General features: G+C 35.1%; 1 protein-coding gene across 7 annotated transcripts in view; it reads right to left on the bottom strand.

Annotated features, from left to right (window-relative positions):
- Window positions 1-7,943: 7,943 nt before the first annotated feature.
- Window positions 7,944-13,793, bottom strand: part of LOC127838383 (uncharacterized) — a 101,861-nt gene continuing 96,011 nt past the window's right edge. For 6 of the 7 annotated variants that reach the window (XM_052366142.1, XM_052366135.1, XM_052366151.1 and 3 more), the window contains one exon: window positions 7,944-8,380. In XM_052366142.1, coding sequence (XP_052222102.1) covers window positions 8,135-8,380 — 246 coding nt within the window. In that variant the 3' untranslated portion in view covers window positions 7,944-8,134. The remainder of the gene's footprint in view (window positions 8,381-13,793) is intronic. The other variant, XM_052366109.1, reaches the window with a different exon arrangement.

The raw sequence follows: 13,793 nt of genomic DNA, 5'->3' as shown, positions 1-13,793 counted from the left end.
AATACAACGTGGCGTCAGTATGATTCGGTGTGAAAAGAGTATGTGTAAACAAAAAAGTTTGAAGTACATCTGTCTCTTTTCATACAAAGCTTAATATGTTATTTTTTTTCTTGTAGTTATTAAACTTAGCGTATTTTTATCGAATAGAGACAATGCAGTGAAATGTTATTTTACGAAATTATTTCTTTTTGCATTGCAGTATTTACTTGAGTAATATCGTACATGAAATGTTCTTTGTTTACAATTTGTTGAATATTCTATTCTTGAAAGTGACATTCAAATACATGTGTAATCCCATAGTTTTGTAATGTTATTCTTAACAAATCTTCCTTTTCCGATTTGCCTTATTGAGCAAAATAAATATTAACCGATTTGTTGTTCTTCTATTTTTGTTGATGCATTTTTTCTAATGCCGACACCAGTAATTTTAAGAACCTGGCTGAGTAGCCTATTTTTGTGTAAGGTTTGTAATTTCATATAAAATTAAATTGCAAATTTTTCATCTCAGACATAACCTTGATTGGCGGATGAGAAAAAAACTTGAAGAGGGTCAGTAATTTTTGAAAGGGCAAAATATGCAAACGATGTAACTATTTTCTTTAAATATTAAGATTTAGATTATTCCATTTTTGGAGACATTGCACAATCTTAGATTTTGGATGCTATTACATTCTTGACTGTTGTGAAATTCTTCCCTTGTCTTTTTTCGTATGTGATGTCCATATAAAAGTATTTTCTGAACGATATTTAATGTCGGTTTAAGAGATGAAACCGATTCTAACAATAGTTGATTTGGTGTTATTAAGAGGTAAAGCAGAAATGTTCTTAACTTTTCAATGCATTTAAAGACATTCGAATGATGCCTATGTTCCTTTTTCTTAAATTTTGCGTCAACGCATAAATAATTTTCTTTATTTCTAAACCCTTTATGATAACCCTGTCTATGGGATTTATAGTATTGCCCGGCTCCGTTGGGTAAAAGTGGGACAATCTGATAAAACTGGGAAATAGTGGATAATACTTGAAAATTAAAAAGACATCACTTTTATTAGGACCTTTATACAAACATGTGTATTTCTTTTTCAAGTGATTTTTCAAAAATCTGTTTGATAACTTCTGTTCATCAAATTAAAGTTGGACTGAGTTAGTTCAGACACTATCTGCATTTCTTGGCTGCTGTGTTAAAATCATGTTCATTTTATTTGTGTGAGATTATTGTTGCACGTGTATGTGGGCACTGTACAATGTTCATGGTGGAATACAGAAAATGTATCAACCACTAGTTAACACTTTTCCAACTATAACCTAATAATGGTGAATGACTCGAAACATTCTAGTGAACAAATATTGTGTTCGTAATGTCCCCTGCCACCATTATTATGAGTTTGTGCGTTCATTTTGAACTTGTAAATACCACTATTCAACGAGGTTATGCCTTTTAAAAACAGGCATGAAACAATTATTGAATTAAATACTTTTTTTTTCAGAGAAGAGATGGTGTAAAACATTACAAAATAGATAAATGTAAGAATTGGATGAAGTATGGTTTTATCAACTATGCAAATGAAACAACAATTATTTAACAGTATGATTTGCATTAACAAATAAAACAAGATGCTACTTTGAAATCAGCATCAAAATAATTTTAACAAATCCTTCAGACTCGTTGTTTGTAATGCATCCAAACATCAGCGTGAAAAGGAGCTTCACTACGTTAATTGAAATCATCGGGAATGTTTGCTGAAATACTCGAATAGTAATAAGAAATTACCACCATGTAATTTTTTTTTCAAAAGAGCCTTCGTTATTATTATGGTGGATTCAAGAAAAGTACAGCTTGAGATGGAAGTTCATGATTACCTTTTAACATATTTTTAATCTGTCATATTTCATACCATCAGCCTTCTTCGTTACCAGCGTTTTTATTTGTACTTTTGAAATCGCATCTACGTAAACAAGAAGGCAAATGATATTTCACTGATGCGACAATATGATAAATGTATCAGAAAATTACATTTATACCGTGTTTACACGAAATGCGTACAAAAATATTCCAGTGATATCTTTGCAAACATATAAGTGCACAAAATTAAGACGGGTATTTCATAGAACATAGTGATTAGATTAATACGAGTTAACGAAGTCTTCTTGATACAAAATTAATTACCGTCTTTTTCACTAATTATTAGATTTAGCAAATATGAAATTGGTTGTTTAATAAACTTTATGATCAAGTCTTTTTACGTCTTGAAAAAGTTTGATACGTTAACTTGAACTAGTATATTTAAGTACAATCAGAAGAATGCACTTAGAATGCGTACTAGTGTGGAGAGCCAATGCCAATATTGATAAGGGGAACAATCTGGGGGTAAGTTTAAGTGATTAACATCCGCCACCATCCCCGTTCGCACACGTCTTCACATTTGTTTTGGACTAGCGCAGCCGGTCAATTAAGAGGCACCTGCTATTTCTATGTCTGGAAGTTTTGTATAAAAGGAATACAATACAAAAGCTTTTGGCACCAGCTCTGAGATACGAAGCGTCCCCCTACACACCTCCCACCTTAGATCCGAGCCTGCAAGACGAGTTCAATGGAAATCGGCAGCTTATGCCTCAAAGAAGAGAATTACATGGTCTACCGTTGTTATATAACGACTTTCCGCTGAATTAGCATATGTTGATCACACCATCGATGTTTTACACGAGTATAACATAAGCCAGTCCTTTCAGTCGATGTTACAGCTCAGGATTTGTATTGATTTTACAAAATCGAGTCCCCAATAATGTTCATGTAACTGGCCTATGTTCTATGAGAAATCCTCACGTATATACAAATATAACGAAGAATTCACACTTTGGAAATGCAAGAAAACACTTTTATCATGTCACATTGCCCTCCACCCGCCGAACACAGTTGAGTTAGACAGTCAAGCCGATAAGTTAAGTATGAATATGAACGTGTTAAACGGGATTGCTAATTTCATAATAAACAGCTTTATTTTAAACATATGGTGAACGATTTTTATTGAGTTTTTTTTAATTATTATTAATAAGCCTGTTTGAATGACAAACATAAAAGTGAAACAATGATAGCTGTCAAAGGCTATTTTATTTCGATGAGCACAATCCTTTCAAATGGTTATTCCCTCTTCCAGTAATCCGTATCATAATGCAACATATTGATCACCTCATAGTCTTAACAAAGATGCAACTTAATTTTAGACGTGGATTATTTGTGATTACCCATTAACAGGGTGCAGGATCACGTGACTTTGTGGGTTTTCCCAATTAAACGTTAATGGATTAAACCGACCGTAAGTGGTGATTATTTCCCCAATAACTTTTTAAAACAATTTTTCTTAAGAATTTCAACTAATGCATAAGAGACAAATTTGTATGCTGCTTATGGCAATGTGAAATGCAACAGAATTACTTTATCTAATGTTAAATAAGCAAGTGTTCGTGTTCAAAAAATATATTTCTACTGCATTCACATATACGGCTTGACATCAGGCAAGGTGACAGTTTGTCACCGATTTCAGACGTATTCAAGGATGTATTCTTATACCTTAAAATATCGACAGAAACTTTTTTTTAAAGAAATACTGTCTTTTATGCACTAAAGATTTTTGCAAGTGTATTTCAATAACTTGAGATATTTGCAAAAATAAAGTTCTTAACGGTGTGTTTACATTGTGTCCAGCCCGTGTGTAAGCCCCTGAAAACACCGTTTATTCTGCACCCTGATTAAACGCTACGGTTAGTGTCAAGAGAGTAACCTGCGGAATTCAATGAACTTCTCTGAGAAGACTGTAGAATATTGACATATTATCAAAGGAGTAACAAAGTAACATGGGACGATGTGGTTATGGGCCGTTTTTTCTGGACAAAGGCTTCATATAGAATGCTATACCATTCTCCGAAATCATTCCTTAGGGCATACGAATGCGAAACTGCTTCTTGCTCGATGCTCACCTAACTGCATACAATGTTATAATAATCTAACTGCATACATTGTTATTATAATGAACCGCCGCAGAAATACTGTGAGCTAATACAATGTCCAAGTCAAACTTTAAACGGATATACGGTGTTTAGAACCCTCACCATATACTACCAGACGGTTAATGCTGAACGTACTGTATACAATTTAAGTATACATAATTAAGTTATCCCAGGACAAATTAACGCCTCCTGTAAATACCACGAAATGTATTTCGCCAACATTAAACATAAGCATAAATTAGCCGAACACTCAAATCACTTTGTATATTAAGCTCAATTAAGGAAACTATACATCAAATGTCGAATGACGCGACCACTGTGATGTTTGTAGAGCACTCGTACGGAGTTCAATCAAGACCAGTATGTAACTACTTTATACGACATCAAATGTAACATGCAGAGACGCAGATAGACAACAGCACATACTCCATTGAACTCTATGGGAATCTAAGCTGGGGTCAAAATGTTAGTTTTTAACACTGATATAATCCTGCATACAGGTTGTTGACTGATATATAAATGAGTGCAACCTTCATACAAACCTATCTTAATGTTTCCACTAGTTGAGTTGAACAAGTGTAGAGCTGGGAATCTCATAAATGATGCAGGGAAGTAAACGTGGAATGGAAAATCCTAACCTCGTTAAAAAGGATAACACTTTTTGATAAGGCATTATATGTAATAACATTTTTTTCAGAAGCAACTGCAGACAATATTTTGAGATTTATCTATGGTTGAATCAGAAATGCATAGGCATTAGGCAAACCTCCCATGATATAAACATGCTAATAGATTTGCAAACAACAGGAACATAAAAAAGACAAGGGGGCCAAAGGCACGTGGTTGCTCACCTAAGTATTATGGGAACTGAACTGCTCTCAGCAACTTTTGAGTTGTTTCTGAAACCACTTTCATATTTGCCTTAATATCAAATACAGTTATTAAGGTTTTACTTGAGACATATAAGAAAAATGCACAGTAACTTGGCGGCCATGTTTTCAACCGACGGGAACCATTTTCAAACTCGGCCCAGATATCATTAGAACACATGTTCTCATCAAGTTTCATGAAGATTTGACTAAAAATTCGAAAAAAGAGAGTTAACAAGGTTTTATTACAGCCATATAAGAAAAAAGGCCCTGCACCTAGCGGCCATATTTTTCGAAGAACCATAACTTTTTTTTTAACTCAGCCGAGGCATTATTAGATTAAATGTTCTTACATCGTTTAATAAATATTGGACCATTAATATGAAATATGACCTCTAAAGAGTTATCAAGGTTTTACTAAAGCCATACAAAGAAAATGCCCTACACGGCGGACAATGGCGTTCACAAAAGCTCACTATGTACATGCTCAGGTTAGCTAAAAACAGTTTCTATCGCATTATAACTAAATATCGTGACAGAAAACACTCATTAAATTTTAAATAAGTTGACAAGATCCTCAACGATCTAGAATTGGCATACACAGGGGAATATGGAATATCTGTTACGTACTGAGTATACGCAATCAACATACGAACATACAAGATACATCTAGTATACAACTAGTTGTTTGACATAAAAAAAGCTCTTGAAGAAAATCAAATTTGACATGTGTCTCAAATATAAGTCGTGCACATCTTCTATAATATATAAGCATGAGCAATAAGATATTTTTTTGAAAAATATAAAAGCAAACCCAATTAAAAGTACATTATTGTCTGTAAGTATAAAATTAGCCAAGAAAGGAAAACAAATCCCATCAAAGTTGAACTGAAATCATCTGTCCATATTGAAGGACACGAGAAGCACAATATTGAATGCCAAATAAAACTAATAGTCTCTCTGTAAATGGTATGGAAGACGTTGCAGACATAGCAAACATTAAATTATTCATAATGAATGAACGATATTATTGAACACATGGCATGTGTATCCGTAGCTCCGACCCTATTAATGAACACACCGACGAATTTTAAGTATATGTTAATCTTGTGTAAGATGTATTATTGTAGATAAAGACAAACGCTTTATGAAAATCGGCAACATTTTGCCAAAGAAGTATTAAGTTTGTTACTATGCCCATATGCTTGTTCTATAAGTCGTTTCTAAAATGTCTTAAAGTATTTATTCAAAGAACTTAAAAAGGTTTTCACAAGTAAACGAAGTAAATCACATTGGTTAAACCTACTAATAAACCCTAAACACACATTACATTAAGTGCTTTGTGATTTCAAAAATTCTAACATCATTCTGGAAAAAAATCGAATTGCTTTCCAAGGACAAAAAACCGTCGGAAACGGGTGATGCTCCCCAAAGGTTTTTTGGTCACAATATTGCACTATATATTCAGATAAAAGGAAACGTCTAGTAGTTGGGGGGACAAGAGTTACACTATATGTACAGTTAATGGAAAATTTCAAAGGGCAATAACTCTGTGAAAAATCATCCGACCAGAACCGGCTGGTAATATACACACCTCCTCTTGGTAGTAAAGCTTCCCATTAAGTTTAATTGAATTCCGGTCATTAATTGCTGAGAAATAGCCCGGACAAAAATTGTGCACGGACGGACGGACACACGCACGGACAGACGAAGCGGCGACTATATGCTCCTCCCCAAAAAATTTTGGGGAGCATAAAAACAGGGAAACATGCCAATTATCGTTGTAATAATCGTTATTAAACACAATAAAGTGAAAATTATAATTTGAACAAGATGTGTTTGTGAAACACAATGTCCCCCTATATGACGTTTGACCTTGAATGATGACCTTGACCTTGTGAAGATGACCTTGACCTTTCACCACTCAAAATGTGCAGCTCTATGAGATACACATGCATGCCAGATATCAAGTTGCTATCTTCAATATTGCGAAATTATTCATAAAATAAGCGATTTGGGCCACATATATTTGACCTCTGACCTTGAAGGATGACCTTGACCTTTCACCACTCAAAATGTGCAGCTCCATGAGATGCACATGCATACCAAATATCAAGTTGCTATCTTCAATATTGCAAAAGTATTTATAAAATAAGCGATTTGGGCCACATATATTTGACCTCTGACCTTGAAGGATGACCTTGACCTTTCACCACTCGAAATGTGCAGCTCCATGAGATACACATGCATGCCAAATATCAAGTTGCTTTCTTCAATATTGCACAAGTATTCATAAAATGAGCGATTTTGGCCACATATATTTGACCTCGGACCTTGAAGGATGACCTTGACCTTTCACCACTCAAAATGTGCAGCTTTATGAGATACACATGCATGCCAAATATGAAGTTGCTATCTTCAATATAGCAAAAGTAATTGCAAAATGTTAAAGTTGGCGCAAACAGACCAACAGACGGCAAAAACAATATGTCCACCACTACTATAGAGGGGGACATAAATACCTCAACTGTTCAAAATTTCTAAAGTTTTATTTAAAGTGTACTCATTTAACGAATGAGAAGGGCTGGGCCGATGAGAACCAGTGATACGCAGAAAGAAACTTTTCACATAATAACCCACATGCAAGCCATGATAAAACATGACGTAAATTGAAAGCAACAATCTAGGTCATTCAAATTATAAATATTGCAAAGTAAAACGTCAGTTCAACTCGTACAGTCCTGTTGAAGGAACCAAAGTGTGTACATCTTCACATCTGGGCTAGTCATGGCTATTTACACGTGTTGAGGCGGGCATCTGGTAGGCATAGAAAATGTACATAGTAATAACAAAGTAACACATTCAAATATTATCACAGTTAATAATATAACAGTAAACATGTATTAAATATCACTTTGCATACATTATCATCCTTATAACCATCGCCTAAAGGGATATAGAAGTCGTTCACATAATTTTCAGTGAAAGCAAAATGTTTTCTTTTTCCTGTGCAGAGCTATGAAAATAAAAACATTAACACCTACACATGACTCTATTCAAACTTCTAAATAAGAAACACTTTGTTAAAATTCTTAAAATTGTCTACATAAGTTAAGGATGTAAATGGAATGTGACATATTAAATTTATTCAAATCCCTCAAGCTAACTGCATTCGACGGTAAACTGTTCTACTTCAATTAAGGGCTACTGGTCCTGATGAACATGCTGCTTGCCTCGGACCCCTTGGACCAAGAACAGGCTTACTGCTTGCCTCTGGTATAGCCAATGTATAGACGGCTGATTTCTACCCGTACTGGGGACAATGTGCAGGCTTGCTGCTTGTTCAGTACATTTTGCGAGGGTAGTACTTTACAGAGTACTGCAGAGTCGGATTGAGAAAGGCGCTCAGGGAGGAGCGATAACTTGGCTTGCTCATCTGCATCGGTCTGGCACTCACTATCCACAAAGTCCAGCAAGTCCATGTCCTCTTCCTGCGAAGCATGCTGCTGAAATATGAACAACTTACCAGAACATACAATAATAAGCTTAAACAAGACTATTGTCAAGCATTATGGTCCCCGACCGTTGAAACTCCACCATTTTCAGCAATATTTCTAGTCTATTTGTTGCCATATCAACCAGAATTCTTGACGTAGGAAACAAAATGAAATGACGTGCATAATGTCCATATTGCCATCTGTCCATGTTTCAAGTTTCATGAAAAAATATGAAGAACTTTTCAAGTTATCGCAGGATCCAGAAAAGTGTGACAGACTCACGAACACACAGAGCGAAAACCATAAGTCCCCTCCGGTTTCACCGGTAGGGGACACAAATATACCATCTTTTTCATAAATATAAATTAAAGTTTTGATTATTTATTGATAATATATCAATCACTATAACAGATTGTGTTACATAGACAGAAAAAATTAATTTCGTTATCTAAATTTATATCGATATATAACTTCCTTTACACTTTTGCAATATAATCGGATTACAATGTACAAAGTCAAACAAACAATGATTAAGTAAATTGATGCACTTTTAAAAGAAAAACATATAAATACTTCAAGGAATATATCGCCCTGTAACATGCATTCATGTACTTGAATTTTATTTTACATGACGCACATTTAATTATATTTTCTTTTTGGTATCTATAGATCTATAAGCGGATATATTCGGACACTTGACCTATAACAATTCCAATATAAAAATGTTCAAGTCCCATAAATTTAAGATAAATCAATGAAACATAGCCATCAGGTCACCAACGACTAATGGAGAGTCGCATGCAGAATTACATGAATCTTTCCAGAAGTTGAAAAGAAAAACAAAATATTTCTAAAACATTATGTCTATTAATTATAAGAAAACAACATTGTATATTATGTTTTAGAAAATATCTCACAACGGTATGATAAAGCTTTTCAAGCAGCATCTGAGCAGTATTTAGAAAGTTATAGACTCAGGGGTTCGCTGACGATCTCCATTATCGCCAAATTGCGACAAATTTGCGAAAGTGGCGTTTTTTCTCTCTCAAAGTGACGATATTTATTGCTGATACTCTAAGTGTAGTTAGTGCTATCTGCATCACAAGAAAATTTCGTTTGACACATTACTGAAGGAAAGTTGCAGGCGAGCTTTACATGCTGTAAAAGATTATCTCCGAAATCACAGTATCTGTTTCACTCTCTGAAAGGCACAACCACACTCAATTGAAATCAAAATAAGCACCTTTTTTTATATCAAAAGTGATTTTTAATGCCGATCACCTATGCACATTTTAGAATACAGAATAATCATTTAAATGCGCAAATGGAGTTTCCTTTCATTTAAACAAGAGGCCCATGAGGGTCTGAATCGCTCTACTGGTATAAACACTGTGCAAGTTTGGAAAGAATAAGATGGAAACATTGTACTTAATTGCCCAAACAAGTAGAATTTTCTCAAATTCAAGGGGAGATTATTGTGTACTTATTTCTCCAATACTGCTCATATTCAATAGGGTTCAAGTTTTCATTAATATAAAGATACTGTGCAAATTTGGAAATAATTGGATGAAAACTGTGGAATTAATTGCGTAAACAAGCGGGATTTCAAAATTTTCTCATATTCAAGGGGAAGTCATTCTTGACTTATTGCTTCGATATTGCTCTTTTTAAACAAGGGCTGTTTGTAAAACATGCATGCCCCCCATATGGGTTGTCAGTTGTAGTGGCAGCCATTGAGTGAATACGTTTTTGTCACTGTGACCTTGACCTTTGACTTAGTGACCTAAAAATCAATAGGGGTCATCTGCTAGTCATGATGAATGTATCTATGAAGTTTCATGAACCTAGGCCTAATTATTCTTGATTTATCGTCAGGACACCATTTTACTGTTTCGAGGCACTGTGACCTTGACCTTTGAACTAGTGACCTGAAAATTAATAGGGGTCATCTGCCAGTCATTATCAATGTATCTATGAAATTTAATGATCCTAGGCGTAAGCATTCTTGAGTTATCATCCGGAAACCATTTTACTGTTTCATGTCACTGTGACCTTGACCTTTGACCTAGTGACCTGAAAATCAATAGGGGTCATCTGCCAGTCATTATCAATGTACCTATGAAGTTTCATGATCCTAGGCGTAAGCATTCTTGAGATATCATCCTGAAACCATTTTACTGTTTCGAGTCACTGTGACCAAAGACCTTTGACATAGTGACCTGAAAATCAATAGGGGTCATCTGCCGGTCATGATCAATGTTCCTATGAAGTTTTATGATCCCAGACGTAAGCATTCTTGAGTTATCATCCAAAAACTATTTTACTGTTTCGATTCACTGTGACCTTGACCTTTGACCTAGTGACCTGAACATCAATAGGGATCATCCGCCAGTCATGATCAATGTACCTATGAAGTTTCATGATCATAGGCCTAAGCATTCTTGAGTTATCATCCAGAAACCATTTTACTATTTCAAGTCACTGTGTCCTTGACCTTTGACCTAGTGACCTGAAAATAAATAGGGGTCATCTGCCATTCATTATCAATGTACCTATGAAGTTTCATGATCCTAAGCGTAAGCATTCTTGAGTTATCATTCTGAAACCATTTTACTATTTCGAGTCACTGTGACCAAAGACCTTTGACCTAGTGACCTGAAGATCAATAGGGGTCATCTGCCGGTCATGATCAATGTTCCTATGAAGTTTCATTATCCTAGGCGTAAGCATTCTTGAGTTATCATCCGGAAACCATTTTACTGTTTCGAGTCACTGTGACCTTGACATTTGACCTGAAAATCAATAGGGGTCATCTGCCAATTATGATCAATGTTCCTATGAAGTTTCATGATCCTAGGCCTAAGCATTCTTGAGTTATCATCCAGAAACCATTTTACTATTTCGAGTCACTGTGACCTTGACCTTTGACCTAGTGACCTTAAAATCAATAGGGGTCATCTGCCAGTCATGATCAATGTACCTATGAAGTTTCATGATCCTAGGCCTAAGCGTTCTTGAGTTATCATCCGGAAACCATCTGGTGGACGGACCGACCGACCGACTGACGGACCGACCGACATGTGCAAAACAATATACCTCTTCTTCTTCGAAGGGGGGCATAAAAAGGGTTTGAGTCCTCATTGATACAAAGACACAGTGCAAGTTTGCCAAGAATTGGATGAAAATTATGGACTTTATCACATAAAAAACTGATTTTTTTATTTTTTTCTCAAATTCAATGGGAGATAATTCTGCACTTATAACTCCGATATTGCTTATTTTCAATAGGGTTTGACTCATCATTCAGATAAAGACACTGTGCAAGTTGGGAAATGATTGGATGAAAACTGTGGACTTTATTGCGTTAACAAGCCTTATTTCACAATTTTCTCAAATTCAAGGGGAGATAATTCTGGACCTTTTACTCTGATGTAACCCATTTTCTATAGGGTTCGAGTCCTCATTAATATAAAGACACTGAAGAAGTTTGAAATGAATCGGATGAAAACTGTGAACTTTATCGCGTAAACTAGAAAAAGTCTAACGCACGCACGAGCGGACGGACGACGGAAACCACGCCATGACATAAGCTCTTCAGGCCTTCGGCCAGTAGAGCTGAAAACGAGGCTAAATTACAGCACGAAAACATGTATTTGTGTTTGAATTTGATTTGTGAACTTTTAAATACTGTTTGTCCTCCGTTATGAAAAAATGTTAACATTAAAAAAAAAGATGGCAGACATTTTTCTTACTGGATAAAAATATTGTCATTATTCATAAGTAAAAGTAATTGAATTTGTTCATTTATAGAACACAATTTAACATGCGGTTACTTTTTCTTCATACGAAACCAAACTGCAGGAGGATGACGAAACCCGAAAGCAAAGTACATAATTATGATTACCGTATCATGGTTTCGCAAATCAGAAAATTATTTCATACAGACAGAAAAGGCACAGGTATTGCCAATTGGAAGCACCATATGCTATTTGCTAACCAGAAGTGTAAGACGCTGATTATACTTCGGTTCAAAGTATTTACTATTTTACATAATATGATCCATTTCACTGTATAATGCAAAAATGGAATAGTTAGCTGCATAAAAATGTATTTGGTAGCTTGGTTGTTCTTGCAAAACATTATACACTCACAAAATAAATGTTTTTAATAAATTCATGACTGTTTAGTTAAGAGATTAAACATGGAAATGTATACAAAAGGGAATAGTTACAAATCAATACCAATTTACCTATACACCTACCAGTAGGTAGGTATATTTAGAACCGTTCACTGAAGCATTTGGTGCACTATTCCCGACAGATAAGTTGACAAAAAATTAACAACTTTTAATTGAATTAACTTGAAATTTATTACTCCTAATGATGATACTTTATAATAATTGATCTGTCAGTGTAGAGTTCGAGGGCCCAAGATAGTATTAAGCGCTGATTTCATTCGATTCTGACGGCCCATATCGTTTTACACAATCAGTTCATTAGAGTCTGATGACCCATTTTATTGAGCGCTGAGTTAACACAAATCTCAGTGCCAATATAGCATTGCGCGCTGAATTCATTGGAGTTTAAGAGCCAATATCATGTTGCACATTAAGTTTATTTGAGTCTGAGGGCCAAAATCAAATTGCACAATGAGCTAATTGGAGTCTGATCGCCGATATCGTATTGCACAGTGATTCATTGGAGTCTGAAGGCCCCTATCATTTTGCCTGGTAATTTCATTGGATCCCAAGGTCCTATATCAGATTGTAAAGTGATTTCATTGGGTTCTGAGGGCTCCTTTCATATTGCTAGTTGATTTCATTGGCGTCTGACGGCCTATATCATATTTCACAGTGGTTCCATTGGAGTCCGAGGGCCTATATTTTATTGCACGGCGATATAATGGACTCCGATGGTCTATACCATGTTGAACCATAAATTAAACGGAGTCTAAGGGCCCATATCATAAAGCACACTAAGTTTATTGGAGTCTTAGAGTCCTTCTTGTAATTTGCAAATGTTATGCGTTTGTTTTTGTTTTCATCACAAACCTGACTGACATTTCACGTAGGACACATTAACACGGGTAATGTTTTCAGGCAAAATTAATATGGATACAGACTAGGGTCATATGCAATCATTAATTACATTTCAATTATTGAACTCGTCGAGCCGCTCAAAATGAATGACGTATATAAAAAACGTGAACAGTGTCTACTTTCATAAAGATTTATGTGATTTAGAAGATAATCGCATTTTTGTCTCAAATCAATAACTAAAAAAAGGTTTAGACATGCTGTTTAAGTCGATAAAAAACGGACATGAGAGGCATGATGGTTCAGATGTAAACAAGAGACATGTGTGAGGGAAAGGATTGCAAAAAGTGTATAATTATTGAACAAAAATGAATAAATTAACGTCAT

The sequence above is a fragment of the Dreissena polymorpha genome, chromosome 1, assembly GCF_020536995.1.
Source record: "Dreissena polymorpha isolate Duluth1 chromosome 1, UMN_Dpol_1.0, whole genome shotgun sequence".
Lineage (NCBI taxonomy): Eukaryota > Metazoa > Mollusca > Bivalvia > Myida > Dreissenidae > Dreissena > Dreissena polymorpha.
The sequence above is the reverse complement of the archived record's forward strand: the minus strand, read 5'-3'. Positions and strand labels throughout refer to the sequence as shown.